Raw genomic sequence first — 18,590 nt, 5'->3', positions numbered from 1 at the left:
TTAATTAATTTTTATTTCATTATTTAAATATCATATACGTAATTGTAATATTAAAATATAATAATATAAATAAATACTTTATTCAAATATAACAATAAAAATATTAATTTTCTTAATCCAAATTATAAAAAAAGAAAACGACCCGCACGGTCTCATATTAGTTGTTGATAAAATATGGTATTACTAAGTTTTAGTACTTTTTATTATATTTTTCACCCAATAAAGGAGAATTGAAAAAAAAAAACGAGTCATCCTCATATTATCCTTCCTTAGCAGGAGAAGAAGACATGAGAGGATTGTTTCTCCCATGGAATCCATCGCGCTTCCACACCCTCACTTTTGCTTCCCTTCCGAACAGAGCCTTAACCCTCTCAGCTTCATTGGAGTCCCTCTCTCAGCAGGTGAGCGCGCGTGAGAGGAGGCGCGAGAGGAGTGAGAGAAGAGAGAGAAAGAGCGGCGCCAACTGGAGGGAGGAGGTGGAGATGAAACTCATCGAGAAGCCGAAGAAGAAAGGTTCGTGGATGGATGAACTGAACCTGAACAACCTCGCCAAATTGGGTCCTCAATGGTGGGTCATTCGTGTTTTGAGGATTAGGGGTCACGAAATCGCGCAACTCCTCGCTCGCTCCCTTGCTCTAAACTACCCCGACGTGGAATTTAAGGTAAGGTTGTTGTTGCTGTTTTGTCATCTGCTTTGAGAGTGTTTTGCATTCTCTCGGGTTTGGTAACTGTTGTTTAGATAGATAAGGTTACGATTCTTTGTTTCAATTTTTTGTTGATTTTCTTAGAACCATATCTCTGGCACATGAATGCATGGAAAAAGTATCATGAATAAAGCATGAGATTAGAATAATAATTGTATACTTTTTTGTTGGACCCTTGTATTTGTTTGTGTATTTTTTTAATTAGAAACTTTTTATTAGCATTGTTTTCTATTAATTAATTAAATAGTTTATTTTTGTGTTTATGTTGACTATTTTTCATAAATTTTAGACTCATTTTGATGAAGTTTATGTTATCTGATAGAAATTTTCTCTAGATTATTGAGTATAAGGTTTGATTCGTATTTTTAAATTGTTAAAGATAAAGAATCTTCTTTTAACTTATCAATCATGTGATTCTATCGTCTTCTGATCTTCTTCTGCAATTTCTAGTTTTTTTGTACTTAGTTGAAAATTGTTAAACGTGATCTGTTTCCCTAATCCGTGATTTGGAATTTATCTGTACTAGTATCCATGGGTCATGTTGACTCTGTTTGAGAACCTGGCTAACCACTTTTCGGGAATCTCTCATCTTAATGTTTTTTTCTTCCATCAATAAACTGGAACTTGGCTTGAGAAGGCCGAGTCTAGTACTAGAATCGTTTGGCTTGTTGAATAACAAAACATGTTTAAAGAATTTACTATCATTATAGCAATTTATAGAAAGAGGTTAAAGTCTTGAAAATAATGTTTTAGTACTTAAGGGTTTAAGTGTATATTTAATGATCTGTAAAGGTTATTCATGAGTTGGTTTTCATTTTAAGAATTTCATGTACATACACTGTTTTACAATGTTAATCAACGGGAAATTATAGTAGGTTTGATTTTTAATGTAGCTAAATTAGCCAATCTTACTGTACATATACACTATTACTGTATGGACAATTTACCATTTACTCTTATTTCAATAAGCTTCTTCATGAAAATTGTTGAAACACTGTAAAATAGCTTTATTAAACACTGTAAAATAGTTTTAAGTTGAATACCTAACTTCAAATAAGTTTTCAAACACTCACATGATACTTTCAATAACCTTCATAATTAAGGTTGTAAATAAGTTCTTGTTGATGTGTTTTTGACAAATTTAGTTTCTCAAACATATTCCTAGGGTTAAAAATAAAGATAAAACTTAGATGTGGTTAAGTGTTATCTGTCTGCTCTTTAATTTGAATTGGAAATTATCTTCAGTAGCATATTTGTTGATGTTTAGTGTGAACCTTTATTACACAGACTATTAAGATGAGAATCTCATTCTGATCACCGAACACAAACAGCATAAAGAATTGTATTGAAGTTTTTCCTAAGAATAATAGCTAAAACATGCTGCGTTGCAGACTTCAGCTTGAACAAGTGGTTCTTAGAGTGCAGTTAGTTTTTATAAAACCTGTTTGTAGGCTCTTTTGTTTGTTTGAATGAGTTTAGAGAGTGGCCAAATGCCATGGTAGTTGGTGTTTGTGGCAAACATCACCACCAGCTTAATAGATAAGGATGAAAATAAAAGTTAAATTGAGGAGTGACAAGTGATGATTCATATAAGGTTATTTTATTTATTGATGTTGTAGTGTATGGTTTTAGATATATGTTCCATCCGTCAATGAGAAAAGGAGATTGAAGAATGGTTCCTACTCTATTAAACCAAGGCAATTGTTCCCGGGATGTGTTTTCTTGAGATGTGTGATGAACAAAGAATTACATGACTTCATAAGAGAGTATGATGGTGTTGGAGGATTTATTGGTTCCACGGTTGGAAACACGTAAGCATCTGCTGCTTCTCCTTCTGTCTTTTAGTATTTTGTTGTAAATCTTTCCATGAAAGGTTGGGTGCAGGGCAAGTGTCTTCAGTTTATTTGTTATGATTGTTGAGAATAAAGAAAATAGGATTTGAGATTAATCTCCCTTGTGTATAAACCACACATAGGGTAATCTATTTATAGTAGAGAGAGGTAAAATTAAAAAGAATAACTGAAAATAAATAGAGTAAATAGAAGATATTGTTTGATATTGTGATTAACAATATCTAACAATATCTTAATAATATCAAACAATATCTAACACTTCCCCCCAAGTTGGAGCATACAAATCGTATGTGCCAAGCTTGTTACAAATATAATCAATTCTAGGCCCCGTAAAGACTTAGTAAAAATATCTACTAGCTGATCATTTGAGTTAACAAACTCAATTTTGATGTCTCCAGACATGATCTTTTCCCGAATGAAATGATAATCAATCTCAATGTGTTTAGTCCTTTCATGAAAGACAAAATTAACGCTAATATGAAGAGCAACCTGATTGTCACACACAAGTCTCATTTGAGTAACATCTCCAAATTGTAACTCTCTAAGCAATTGCTTGAGCCAAACAAGTTCCCAGGCAGCTGAGGTCATAGTTTTATATTCTGCTTATGCACTGGATCTTGCTAAACTCTTTTTCTTACTTTTCCACGAGATCAAGTTACCACCAATGGAGACACAATACCCAAATGTAGATCTTCTATCAGAAGGAGATCCTGTCCAATTAGCATCTGAATAGCAAACAACTCTTGTATGGCTATTAGAACCATATAACAATCCTTTTCCATGATATCTTTTAATATACTTCAAAATACAAATGACTGCATTTCAATGATCTTCACATGGGGAATTAAGAAATTGACTTACCACACTGACTGCAAAGGAAATGTCAGGATGAGTAACGGTAAGATAATTCAATTTCTCAACCAATCTTCTATACTGCTCAGGATGAGATATAGGCCCCCCTTGATTTTGTAGAAGTTTAGTATTGGGATCCATGGGTGTATCAACAGATTTTGAACTCACCAACCCAGTTTCCTCAAGAATATCCATGGCATACTTCCTCTGAGATATAACAATACCATCATTGGACTGTGCCACCTCAATACTCAAGAAATATCTGAGTTTGTCAAGATCTTTGGTTTGAAAATGGTGACAGAGATATTGTTTCAACTGAGAGATGCCATGGTTGTTACTCCTTGTAAGAACAATGTCATCATATACTATCAAGTAAACACATCCAACACTCGAGTGTTGATAAAAGACAGAATGATCTGCTTCACACCGAGTCATATCAAATTGTTGAACAACATTGGTAAACTTTCCAAACTAGGCCCTAGGAGATTGTTTTAGGCCATATAGGGATTTGCAAAGACGACATACCATCTCAGAAGACTCCCCCTGAGCAACAAACCTAGGAGGTTGCTCCATATAGATTTCTTCTTGCAAATCACCATTGAGGAAAACATTTTTAACATTCAGTTGATAAAGAGGCCATTGTTGAAAAGCAACCATGACGATAAATAAACGAATAGAAGCCATCTTTGCCACGAGAGAAAAGGTATCTCCATAATCTAACCAAAAAATTTGAGTATAACCTTTGGCCACAAGACGAACTTTGAGGCGATCAATAGTACCATCAGGTCCAACTTTGATAGCAAACACCCACCTGCAACCAACAACAAATTTCCTAAACGGTAAAGGGACCAGTTCCCAAGTTCCACTATTATGAAGAGCACTTAGTTCATCTAGCCAACCAGGATGGGCTAAAGCTTCATAAACAATTTTTGGAATGTTCACAGAAGAAAGAGAGGAAAGACATGTATAAAAAGGTAATGACAATCAATGATAACTCAAAGTAATATAATGGGTAGAGAGATTACGAGTAGAACACATACCTTTTCAAAGGGCAATGGGAAGGTCAGACTCAGTTGTCAGAGCCGAAGGAGACAGAGTAGTTGGCACTTGAGTGCTGTCACATGGTGGTGGTTGTGATCGGTTTCGGTGATTATAAACCTAAAGGGTACTAGAGGAGAGATGACTGTGGAGCAGGAACCGATGGTGGAGGAGACACAGTAACAAACAATAGGAACATTAAAGGTACTAGGAGTGTTGACAGGATTGGATGGAGAAAAAGGTGAAGATTGATTCTTAAAATAAAGGGAGAACTCATCAAAGGTGACATCTGTAGACACAAAATAACGGTTAAGAAAATGAGAAAAACATTTGTATCCTTTTTGTGTTCTTGTAAACCCTAAGAAAACACACTTATGTGATCTAGGAGAAAGGTTGTCAAGACTAGGATTGAAATTATGAACAAAACATGTAGACCCGAAAACTCTTAGAGGTAAAGGATGAATAGGTTCATGAGGAATAAAATGGAATGAAGTATGTTATTCTTTAAAACCAAAGAAAGCATGCGATTAATGAGATAACAAGTAGTAAGAATAACATCACCCAAAAAATGTTCAGGAACCTTTCCATGAATTAAAAGAATGCGAGTTGTTTCAAAAAGATGTCTATTTTTACGTTCAGCTACACCATTTTGTTGATGGGTATAAGCACAAGAAGTTTGATGTAGAATACCGCAAGAAACCATAAATTGTTTAAAAGAATGAGAAAGATATTCACGGCCATTATCAATGCGCAAAACTCTAATAGAAACACCAAACTAAGTTTTAATTTCATTAAAAAAGGATTGAAAGGTATGAAATAATTCCAAACAATTTTTCATTAAAAATAACCAAGTACATTTGGAATAATCATCAATGAAAGTATTAAATATTGAAAACCTAAAGTAGACTTAACGCGGTTAGGACCCCAAATGTCAGAGTGAACCACAGCAAAAGGGGACGAAGCATCACGTGTGACACTACGAGGAAAGGAAGTACGACTACACTTGCCTAATTGACACGACTCACAGACCAAACGAGACAACTTGGACAAGGTGGGGACAAACTGCTGTAACTTGGCGAGGCTTGGATGACCTAACAAAGCATGAAGAAGAGAGGGAGACTCCATAACTGCACCAATGTGTGTGGAGGGACAGAGATGATAAAGACCATGAGACTCACATCCTGTGCCAATCACCTGTTTCGAACTCCGGACCTGTAAACACACAAAATTATTGGTAAAAGAAACAACACAATCAAGAGAACGAATTAGACGACTGATGGAGACCCAGGGACATAAAGAACATTGTCAATGGTTAAAGAAGGGTGAGCTTGCCACAATGTTCACACTTAGGACGCCCTTTTCCCTATTTGCGAGGGCGAGTCCAGTCTTCACGGTGAGATGCCAATGCAGAAGAATCATGAACAAAAGTAGGTGTATTAGTGTTGGGTTGTTCTGGTACATGCAAAAGAGTAGAGCAGGTCGAAGTCAAGGAGGGGACAACTGGGGAACCCAAAATTTAATCGCGAATATGTGAATATTTATCAGCAAGTTCGTGTAATGCTCCAAGTATGAAGAACTTTGAGTGTTGCTCGATCTCTGTGGCAGGGTCGGAGGAAGGAGACAATAACTCATTGAACTCAAGAAAAAAAGCATGAATTTTGCCCATATAATTAGTCATAGAGGCTTGATGTTTAAAGGAAATAAGATCTGCAAATTTAGAACAGACACCATAGAGACGTTGAGCGCATGTTCGTAGAAACGAAAAAGTTGCTTTAACGAAGGATCAAGAGTATCCTTGAGAACCACACATAATTGAGCATCAATGGTTTCCTAACAGTCAGTGTTATTAAAAACCGGTTATGGCGGCGTTATGGCGTAAATCGGGGGCGGTTTTTTAGCCTGCCGCCATACAAACGCGGTGGCGATGCGGGTTTCTTATGGCGGCCATGGCGGCCGCTTTTTTTATAACGGGTTGCGGGTGCGGAACGGCTATGGCGAAAATGGCGGGACGGCATGGAGAAGAAGTGGAGAAGAAGCAGAGAAGAAGTAGAGAAGAAGTAGCGGCGGCAGCGACGTGCTGAGAAACCTTCCTTGCCAGATGCAGAGCACATTGAAACCCTAATTTCAGGGTTGAATACTTCTCTTCTTTCTGTATTAAGTGGGTTAAAAGCCCAACTAATGTTTTAATAAAAATTTGGGCCAGGCCCAATAAACACTTATTTTAACCTATTACTCCCATTAACCCTTCCCAAGTCTATCTTCTTCTTTTTCTTGGACTGACCTTGCTGTTGCTGGTCGCCACCGCTCATCATCGGTAGCCGCCGTCCAACGCCGATCGCCGCCTGTCTCCGCCGCTCACTGCAGTGGCCGCCTCTCACATTCTTCTAGACAAAATATAAACTTTTTTAATTATTTATATCTATATATTATATTTCTTTTGATTATAATATTTCCGCCATAACCCGTTATGGATTCCGCCATAACTTTATAAAGGATTTTTAGGGTATTCGATATTTTCCGTTATCCGATATCAATAACACTGCTAACAGTCGTCCTCAGCAGGAGTGAGAGTAGGTGCTTTCGGGGCAAGATGATTAAGATACCTCTGACTCTTAAGTCATAATCGGACGTCTAATGACCATGTGACATAATTAGGGCCAGTTAACATGTCAATGGATAAGTGTACATTAACTTAGTTAGTGTAGATGGACGGGTCAGACACACCAGAAGAGATTTCAGAACTGGAAGAGGTAGCGGAAGATGCCATGGAGAAAGAGAAGAGAGAGGAAAAAAAAGCCTAAAATACCAAAGAGGTCCGATTGAATCAATAAGACCATCAAGAAAGAGAAGGACGAGACGATTCCGGCGCAGGTGATCGCTGCCGGAGACATTGGTGACGCGCCACCACGTGCGGCGACGAAACGAGAGGAAGCGCGACTTCGAACGACGCATGAGGGAGCGTCGCTTCTCCGATGGCGACGATTCGGTAGCATTGAGGTCGCTTGGCCAGGGCGATCAGAACTGTGTGGTCGTCGGTCGAAACTTACACTCCGACGTCGGCACTGGCGGCAGCGACGACGGAGGTAGCGGTTGCATCGACATGGGCGACAAAAAAAAAATGCCAAGAAATACCTTAAGCTGTAGATACCATGTTGAGAATAAAGAAAATAGGGTTAGAGATTAATCTCCCTTGTGTGTAAATCACACATAGGGTAATCTATTTATAGTAGAGGAGGTACAATTAAAAAGAGTAACTGAAAATAAATAGAAGATATTGTTTGATATTGTGATTAACAATATCTAATAATATCTTAATAATATCAAACAATATCTAACAATGATAAAGAGAAATGACTACAATCTGGAAAACAATTCCTCACAGGAAACAATCTAAATGAAATATCTATTTTATTCCCCTTTGTTTACTTGACAGGCTAATCAATGTTGAAGTGTAGTTTTTTAGAGTTACACTCTACTGAATGGAAAGTTTAAAACATGAAGACTCTGAATAATTTTCTCCATTGTATGTTAAAGAAAAGGAAAAATGGAATAATTTCCTCCATTGGAATGTATAGGAGAAGAAAATCAAAAGGAAAAAGAAAAGAACTTTCTCGAATTTAAAATTAACTTATGCATGATAAAATAAGTTTTTTTTTTAATGATAAGCTAAATGATTTTAACTTCTCCAAAAAGCTGATTTTACTTATGCAGTGGTGAATCTAATAAGAAAACATATTTATAAACTACTAAAATAGGTGATGATGTGATAAGAAAATTGCCTTGATTCAAGGTCAAGGAGCCTCTTACAGAGAAAAAGTTTGGAGAGATAATATTAACTTCTTTCTTGACTTTCATTCATTCATTACTCAGAAATATATAACAAAATGAGTAATAACAAATTCTCAACAAACCCTCTAGATTACTGACAGCTCATACATCAATATTCCCTCACCCAAAACCCCATTCTATAAGTTGTAATGTGCTAGGTATTTTGGCAACCTTCGAATCCTTGATGTCATATTTGGATCAGATTCCTCATTGGGCCTTTTGATAGGATTAGTTTCAATAGTTGGGCCTGGATTGTTATCACTACTGCTCCTTGGGAAAGTCACCTTGTCCTCAAGGTGATAGTTCAAGCGTAGCTCATTCCAATCTTCCCAAGTAGTATCCTTTGGAGCTAGTCCCAGCCATTGCACCAAGTCCATTTCAGTAGGAGGGGATGTGGAATTGTCCCATTTGGAGTCCAATATGGTAATAGGAACGATCATTGGATTGTTACCTTGTGTGGAAATGGGTAACACATCTTGTTGAGTAGGGAGTGGGCCATGATGAGCCTTAAGCACGGAGCAATGAAAGATTGGATGGACTTTGGAAGTTGAAGGCAACTCTAGTCTGTATGTGACGAGTCCAATTCCCTCAAGTATGCGAAAAGGGCCCTAAAAGCGCTTACCCAATTTCTGATAAGCGACACCCTTTACTGAATTTTGGCGATAGGGCCTAAGGCGAACATATACCCAATCATCAACATGAAATTCCACCATACGTCGCTTGCTGTCCGCTTCAAGTTTCATATGATTTTGTACCTTTTGAAGTTTCTTTCGAAGGGTATTGATCATGTCTTGACGAGTTGATAGTAAAGAATCAACTACTTCAACAGCAGAGGTACCCACCAAATACTGAGGAATGGAGGGAGGTTCCTTCCCATATGTGACTTGAAAAGGAGACATCCCTATAGTCGAATGAGTAGTAGTGTTGTAACACCATTCAGCTAACCCCAAGTATTTGCCCCAATCAGCAGGCTTATTATGCACCATGGAACGCAAATACTGCTCTAAGATCCTGTTAAGGACCTCTGTTTGCTCGTTAGTTTCAGGATAAAAGGAAGTGTTCATTCGAAGCTTAGTGCCACACAAACGGAATAACTCTCTCCAAAATTTGCTGATGAAGACCGGATCACAATCTGAGACCAAGCTGCGAGGAAAACCATGGTGCTTACAAACCATGTCCAAGAAGAGTTGTGCAACTTTGAAGGAAGTGAATTGAGTGGGTAATGTGCCAAAATGAGCACCCTTGGAGAATCGATCCACCACCACTAATATGACTGTACTGCCTTGGAAAAGTGGCAAACCGATAATGAAATCTAATGACAGGTCGACCCACGGCTCCAAAGGAATAGATAAAGGTTGGAGCAGTCCAGCGGGTTGTTTAGTTTCCTACTTCGTTTGCAAGCATGTGACACATTGAGCCATGAACTTCTGGACATCATCATGCATACCATGCCAATAGAAGTTATGTTGCAGCCGCAACAAAGTCTTAGCAACCCTTGTATGACCATTTAATGGTGTTTTGTGAAATTCCTCCAACAACACATGAATGAAAGGGTTGTCATTGTTGAGCCAAATCTTGCCTTTATACAACAAAAGTTGTTGATGGATGCTATAATGCTCATGAGCATCAAGATTACTTTGTACATCCTTAAATATCCGAACAAATTCAGAACTAGTTTGCAAAGTCTTGTGGAGCTCTTCCAGGAATTGAAATTGAGGCATAGATAAAATAAAAAGTTGACTATCACCAAAGTCATATGGTTGTGATAGGGCGTCAACCATGACGTTAGCTTTTCTTGCTTTATACTGAATGGAATAATCAAAACCTAATAATTTTAACAGATAAATTTGTTACTCAGGAGTTTGGATAACTTGCGACATTAAATCCTTAAGGCTGCGATGATTCGTGAGAATTGTAAAGCGATGTCCAAGGAGATATTGTATCCATTTCTTGACAGCAGAAGTGATGGCATGGAGTTCCCTTACATACGTAGAGGAATGCATAAGCTTCGAACAAAATGGCTTGCTATGGAATGCTATAGGGTGTCCTTCTTGCATAAGAACCGCTCCCATGGCCAAACCTGATGCATCAGTCTCCAAAAGGACAAATCAAAATTTGGAAGGGCTAAAACTGGTGCTTCCGTCATGGCCTTCTTCAAAGTATCAAAGGCATTTTGAGCTCCCTCGGACCATGCAAACGCGTCTTTTTTTAAGAGAGCTGTGAGAGGAGAGGCTATGGTGGTATACCCTTTGATGAAACGTCTATAAAGCCCTGTCAGTCCCCAAAAACCACGAAGAGCTTTGATTGTGGAAGGTGGAGGCCAATCCATCATTACTTGAATTTTTGAATTCTCAGGAGCTACTCCAACTGAAGAAACCACATGTCCAAGATACTCCACCTGTTGTTGGGCAAACAAGCATTTGGAACCTCGCAAGAAAAACTCCCCTTGCAACAATTTCTGAAATGTTTTTTCCAAGTGGCTACGATGTTCTGCCTATGGGTTGCTATATACTAGGATATCGTCAAAAAAGACAATAAAAAATTTACGCATAAAGGGCTTGAGCAACTTATTCATTATAGCTTGAAAAGTGGAAGGGACATTGAATAGCCCAAATGGCATGACTGTGTACTCATAGTGTCCATGATGAGTACGAAATGTAGTTTTTGGAATGTTAGCCTCATTCATGTGGATCTGGTGATAGCCTTGCTGTAAATCCAATTTTGAGAACCAAGAGGCGCCTTCCAATTCATCCAAGAGTTCATCAATCGTTGGAATGGGAAACTTGTCCTTGACTGTAATGGCGTTAAGGGCACGAAAATCAACACAAAATCGTCAACTACCATCTTTTTTTTTCACAAGTAGGATGGGGGACGAAAAAGGACTATGACTGGGTTGTATCATACTTTCGCTTAGCATTTCCTCCACTTGTTTCTCTATTTCAGCCTTTTGAAAATTAGGGTATCTATAAAGGCGGACTGTGACAGGCGTGGAATTAGAGAGAAGGTGTATTTTGTGGTCAATATGACGTGATGGGGGTAAGGAAGGGGGTTTTCGAAATAGTTGGTGATATTTGTGTAAGAGGGAAGAGATTTGGGGAAGATGGTGTGTAGGGACAGTGTTTGTGGTAGGGGAATTTTGTGAAGGGTTATTAGGGAGGATGCACATATGGAAAAAGCCTGCAGCCCCATAAGTTTGTAAGAGGCGTTTGACTTCTTGGGCTGAAATGTCACAGGGCTTAGGAGGTGCATCAGCTTTGAACTCTACAAATTGCCCATCATTGACAAATTTCATTAAGTTGAGAATAATCGGTGACAATTGGGCCCAATTTCTTGAGCCATTGGATACCAAGAATGACATCTGCACCACTGATTGGAAGAACATGGAGGTCCACTGAAAAAATATGGTCCTGAACCATCAATTTAACATCTGGACAAATGCTATGACACTCAATTTCACTGCCATTTCCCACCATTACTTTCAGGGTGGTCCTTGGTTGAGCTTTCAAGTTTAGGAATTTAGCCACTCTATCTTGGATAAAGTTATGAGTACTTCCCCCATCTACTAAAATCGTAATGGGTTGTTTTGGAACCTGTCCCACTAGTCTGAGAGCTTCCGGGGCTGGTAATCCTGCTAAAGCATTAAAAGCTTATTTGGGCTTCACTGTGGCCTAACTGTGGCCTATATCTGTGCCATCCAAAGGAGACTGACTTGGGTCCACTTAGATGTTGTTGACTCACCCGGCACGTCATCATCATCATCAATGGCAACCAACAAAAAGAATCGACCCTTGCATTTATGTCCCTGACTGAATTTTTCATCACAATTGTAGCACAGTCCCTTTTCACGACGAGTCAACATTTCTTCGTGGGTCAACTTTTTATAATGTGTTTTAGGTGGATTTGGGAGTGTTGGTTGTGAGCGGGATGGTGGAGTTGGCAGTAAGGGAGGACCGAAAGACAGCAAGAAAGGAGGACACTGACGCAGATGTCGACGTTGGTCAAGAAGTTTATCCTCCTGCAATTTGGCTAGAGCCGCTGCCTGAGATAATGTTTGAGGTTGTAGTGCCTGTACCTCCCGACGAATATTCGGTTTTAACCCCGAAATGAAGTTACTCAACAGAAAAGGAGCAGGAAGTCCAACAATGCGATTAGCAAGACGTTAAAATTCATTTAAATAATCCTGAACAGTACCCTTTTGAGTTAATTTGAAGAGAGAACCACGGGAATCCTCATAGTAAGAGGGAGCAAATCGTACCTCTAAGGCCTGCAAAAACTCTTGCCAAGAAGGAAGCTTGTTCTTCTTTTGCAACAGTTGAAACCAGCTGAGGGCTGGACCGTTCATGTAGAAGGATGCCACTCGAAGTCGATCTGCTTCCTGCGTTTGGTGATACTAAAAAAACTGAGAGATCTTAAAGATCCAGCCCATTGGATCGCTCCCATCAAACCGTGGAACATCCAATTTTAGACGAGGGGGGAATGGATAAGAACCGCTGTGGTGAGAACGGTGGTCATCGGAATGTGGAGACGGTGGGTCACGTGCGATTAGCTGAGAAGCGATAGAATCCAATCGGGTAGAAATCTCATTTTGATTGATGGTGAGTTTCATAATAGCTTCTTCCAAGTTGGTGATGGATTTGGAACGAGTATTATGATCTGTCATGGTGAGTTCTCTCAAGGAAAGCACCAAAAATGATAAGAAAATTGCCTTGATTCGAGGTCAAGGAGCCTACTGCAGAGAAAAAGTTTGGAGAGATAATAATAACTTCTTTCTTGACTTCCATTCATTCATTACTCAGAAATATATAACAGAATGAGTAATAACAAATTCTCAACAAACACTCAAGATTACTGACAGCTCATACATCAATATTCCCTCACCCAAAACCCCATTCTATAAGTTGTAATCTGCTAGGTATTTTGGCAACCTTCGAATCCTTGCTGTCATATTTGGATCAGATTCCTCATTGGGCCTTTTGATAGGGTTAGTTTCAATAGTTGGGCCTGGATTGCTATCATGATGAACTGACACCTACTCCTGATTAAATTATAATGAACTGAGTAAACATTTTCTAAGATTACAAATGTCTTTTAAGTGTGCACGTATACGTTTTAAGTTCTAATTAATGGTTTCAGATGTTGAAAATATCTAAAATCCTACGTCTCTAGTGCATATTTTTCCCTGTTCCTGTTTAGTGTGATTAAAAACTCTTGATTATTTTCACTTTTGCAGAAAGAGACAGATCAATAGACCTAAGCCATTATCTGATGAAGATGTGGATGCAATCTTCAGACAAGCAAAAGAAGAACAAGAAAAAACTGACCAAGCTTTTGAGGAAGAACAGAAAAGAGCTGCTCTAATCTCTGGGATTCGTAATACAGAATTACAACCCGATGATGTTTTAAATGCCATTGTTGATACTAAATCTAAAAAGAGGCATAAGAAAACCTCTCACCAGGTCTCAGTCACAGATGCCTCTTCTAATCGAAACAAATATAAACTCTTTGTTCCAGGTTCCACTGTTCATGTTGTATCTGGAACCTTTTCAGGGTTTACAGGCACCCTCAAGAAGCTGAATCGAAAAACTAAAATGGTGAGCTTCTTCCTTAGCCAGTTTAAATTGGCATAGCAATTTCTGTTCTGGACATACATGCAAATTTATCTAATTAAAGTTGCTAGAATGCTGCTACCAAATAAAACTTACTGTGCAAGCTGTAAATAACGTTTCAATTTGTGGGTCAAATAATTATGCCAAAAAAATTCACACATGTTTGTAGACTTAAATAGCCTTCTTCATGCAGGCTACTGTGCATTTCACTCTATTTGGGAAAGAGAACATAGCAGACATAGATGTTAATGAAATTGATCTAGAGACAAACCGTGGCCTCTAGGGTTTTCTCCCCTGATGGTATGCTTCTCGTATTTGGCAGTAATCATAACACAGTATGTCAATAACTTTGAATTAGTGGTATGGAGAAAAAAAAAGGCTTTGAGGAGATGCACACTGAATACCTTTTTGGCCTATTCCGTTTGGAGATGAAGCTGGTTTTTTTTTTCATGGAAATATAAATGTATCTTATATCTGACCGGTGCTTGCTTGTGTATTATGATTCTTGAAGAAGTAAAGGAATTTTCTGTTAGTAGCTTAGCAGGACAAATGTGGAGCTTTTTTTCGGTGCTTCATTCCCAGAATTGAAATCTGATGAGATGTCTATGCACTAGAGGCCAAAAGTTTGAGGTTTGTAGTTGCATTATGTATTTGCTAATGCACATTTCTCAACTGAATCTTACTTTCCCTCTGGCTCGTAAAAGGGATTCATAATTTGATATCTTGAATGTGGTGATTATTGAGTTAAAAAACATGAGTTGAATTTGTATCACTTTAAATGAAAACAAATTAGGATGACATGACCTAGTTTTCTTATCCATTGTGTGTGTATGTTACTTTAATTAATTTTTGGAGAAACAATAAAAGTATTCTGAGTTCTGATTTCTGTGTCTTTTGGCATTATTTCCTATTTAATGCCTTAGGTTTAGTACCATTTTTAATCAATTTGGTGTTAAATTATAATACCTGATATAATGTATTTGATCTACAGTGGATTATCTATTGCTATTAACATTTGTTGGTTTTCTCTCACAAAGGTTCCAAAGTAACATTCTTATGTGTATAAATATATCATCTGTATTTCGCCCATCGTTTTTAAGTTGCCATTTTGCCTAGTCAATAATTATTGGAATGTTGGTTGTTAGAAGTCATTTCTACTTATTCTATGAAAAGAACAATTTTATCAAATCAATGTATGTTTTATTCTTTTTAGTTCCAATATATGCATATACAATTCTAGTTTTGATAAATGCTTGCAAAATGGGGAATAATATTGAAATAATTGATTAAGAACCCAAGTCATATTAATTGATCATGACAGCTTCCTATCACAAACCAAGAAACAAATACTATTTAGATGGACTAAACTTGAAGGTAAGTGAATGAAAATGCAAGAACGAGTAAAAACCTTGTTGGGAGCGTGCTGTACGTCTTTTATGACAGTTTCTTCCGATAATTCCACAACTTTCTCCCTCTATCTCCATATATAAAAACTTCATTGTCCTTTTATCCGTACAATCCGGAAGTAAAAAAATGATCATATATTGTGTAAGGATAATGATAGAATGCCTCCTTTTTCTGACCCCGAAGTTACCCGCCTACGTGGCAGTTATTATTTTAATAATTTTTAAGGAAACGGCAATTGGAGGCAGCGGCAAAGGAAATTGAGCGTGATGTGCACGCGCTTTGAGTTGGATAAAGTTTTTAAAAAAGCACATTGCCTGCGCGTTTTCCCTCGTTTCTTCCCCTCAAATTTCTTCTTGGAGCAGAGACGCACAAGCAAGCAGAGAGGCATTTGAATCGCAAGGCATTGTCTTCCCCAAAAGGCTATCGTTCCATAAAGGTTGGTGTTGTGGGTCGCAGTGGAAGCGGATAGCGGAGTTGTGGAGAGTGGTTTGGGTTGTTGGAGGTGGCGGGTTCCGCGGAAAGTGGTGGGTACCGTTCGATTCATTGGTTGGGCGCTCTCTTTTTGGCGTAGTTGTTGGTTGATTAAAGGTCATTCACAGAACGAAGATTTCTCCGGTAGGTTATCGTGCAAAACCCCTTTTCGAAGATTTAATGTGGTTTTTTTTACTTGGCTGCTGGTACATTATTGATTTTTGGTTGAACGGTTTAGCATGTTGTGCCATTTTGCCATTAGATTTGATAACTGCAGTGAACTTAGCATGCAGAGGTATTTGCGCCATGCCGCCACAGAGTTTCATGACACAATATTTTGTGTTAGGTTGACCCAATATCAAACTCGAGGATCTCATCTGGTATATGTGAAGTTTTAAATATTCATTAAGCACACGTTAACCTCACCTAAATTAGGAAACCTAATACTTCTTTTTAAAATTTTTGCCATTCAGGACCTAAACGCCAAATTTGGTACCTTGATAAGGAGCAAGCATATCAATCAAGTCGTTCTTAGTGGCCCCAATACTGCGGTAGTTTTCAAACTTCTAATTTCAGATTCACCCCGCTCGACGAAGATAGGGAAGGGCTGGAAGGAATTTTGCAATCAACATCAATTCAAAGAAAGGGATCGTGTGCTCTTTCAAGTGGATCACGCTGATGCTGATGAATTCATTACAGTCTTTGTCAACAAATGTTTGTGTGACGACTAATTATGATCTTCAAACAATTTCATGTGATGTAATGAAAGTTAAGCTTTTCATAAAAATCTGATATTTGTATTTTCTGATATTTGAATGAACTGTCCTTTTGTGTTTCCATAACTGCCTTTTTACGATGAACTTTTTGTACTGCCAGTACTGCAACTGATTTTACACTGTATTATTACTTGAAATAGGGTTTCGACACAATCGAATGACCATCGAAATAATTCCATCACCATGAATCATCACCAAACAACCTAAATAAGTAATTGGAATTCAAGATTCAATTAAAAACGAACTTTTCTGGTTCGTAAATGAAGTGTCCTTTTGTGTTTCCATAACTGCCTTTTTACGATGAACTTTTTGTATTGCCAGTACTGCAACTCATTTTACACTGTATTATTACTTGAAATAGGGTTTCGACACAATCGTATGGCCATCGAAATAATTCCATCACCATGAATCATCACCAAACAACCTAAATAAGTAATTGGATTTCAAGATTCAATTAAAAACGAACTTTTCTGGTTCGTAAATGAAGTGCCCTTTTGTGTTTCCATAACTGGCTTTTTACGATGAACTTTTTGTACATGCAGTACTGCAACTGATTTTACACTGTATTATTACTTGAAATAGGGTTTCGACATAATCGTATGGCCATCGAAATAATTCCATCACCATGAATCATCACCAAACAACCTAAATAAGTAATTGGAATTCAAGATTCAATTAAAAACGAACTTTTCTGGTTCGTAAATGAACTGTCCTTTTGTGTTTCCATAACTGCCTTTTTACGATGAACTTTTTGTACTGCCAGTACTGCAACTGATTTTACACTGTATTATTACTTGAAATAGGGTTTCGACACAATCGAATGACCATCGAAATAATTCCATCACCATGAATCATCACCAAACAACCTAAATAAGTAATTGGAATTCAAGATTCAATTAAAAACGAACTTTTCTGGTTCGTAAATGAAGTGTCCTTTTGTGTTTCCATAACTGCCTTTTTACGATGAACTTTTTGTATTGCCAGTACTGCAACTCATTTTACACTGTATTATTACTTGAAATAGGGTTTCGACACAATCGTATGGCCATCGAAATAATTCCATCACCATGAATCATCACCAAACAACCTAAATAAGTAATTGGATTTCAAGATTCAATTAAAAACGAACTTTTCTGGTTCGTAAATGAAGTGCCCTTTTGTGTTTCCATAACTGGCTTTTTACGATGAACTTTTTGTACATGCACTACATAACACCACAAACACTTTAGAAAAGTCATTATTTATTAATTGCACCATAACACAACAGAAACACAACAAATAGAATTGTACACAACTTAATGTTTCATAGGTTTCAATTACATGTCTATGTTCTTATAATTAAACAAATGAAAATGATATTTCATTTCCATCAAACAAAACAAAATACATACATATTGCTCATACTCCAACAACTATTTCGGTATCGTTTTCTTCTTCCGACTATAAACTGCGAACGAAGTTTGGATTACACGGTTTTTGAACCGTAACCGTGGATCATTCCTCATACGCACGTACATATCATTGTTCGTTGCATTTCTGTCTTCTGCAGCTTCACTTGGAACATCCACTTCATTCAAATTCATAGGAGAAACAAATTCATCTTTACTTCTATTTTCCCTCACAGCCAAAGTTGATTTCAATTTAGCAATCGCTCCACCAAGTTCACGAATATCATGTTCTTGCTGCTCAATTACACCCATAAGCTGCTCCTTCTTTTTCGTTCCACCAGAGACACACTCTTTCCTCTTACTTTTGTCACGCTCGCCATCACCTTTTGATAAAGCTTCTTTCACAACTAACTCACTTATTTCTTCCTTAGAAAGACAAAGATCATGCACAATCTGAAATTTAATTTAAAACAAACAACATCAATAAATTGCAAAAACAACTTAAACCACAAACAATGCAGGAAAAAATAATAGAAAAGTACCACATTATTTTTCAAACTACTTCTTATTGACACATCTCCAACTTTGTAATCAATCCAATGCAATAACCTTGGAAATTTGGATTCAATAACTGCTCTCTTTCTCTTCACAAACAGGAAGTGATCAA

The 18,590-nt window shown here is 37.7% G+C and overlaps 1 protein-coding gene across 1 annotated transcript; it reads left to right on the top strand.

Annotated features, from left to right (window-relative positions):
- The first annotated feature begins 226 nt into the window (after positions 1-226).
- LOC114167489 lies at positions 227-14,763 on the top strand. Its single transcript, XM_028052586.1, has 4 exons — positions 227-662; positions 2,337-2,515; positions 13,506-13,866; positions 14,075-14,763. The coding sequence occupies exons 1-4, from the start codon at positions 288-290 to the stop codon at positions 14,162-14,164; spliced, it is 1,005 nt and encodes a 334-aa protein (XP_027908387.1). The 5' UTR covers positions 227-287; the 3' UTR covers positions 14,165-14,763.
- The last annotated feature ends 3,827 nt before the right edge of the window (positions 14,764-18,590 follow it).

The sequence above is a fragment of the Vigna unguiculata genome, chromosome 10, assembly GCF_004118075.2.
Source record: "Vigna unguiculata cultivar IT97K-499-35 chromosome 10, ASM411807v1, whole genome shotgun sequence".
NCBI lineage: Eukaryota > Viridiplantae > Streptophyta > Magnoliopsida > Fabales > Fabaceae > Vigna > Vigna unguiculata.
This window is presented reverse-complemented; position numbering and strand designations above follow the sequence as displayed.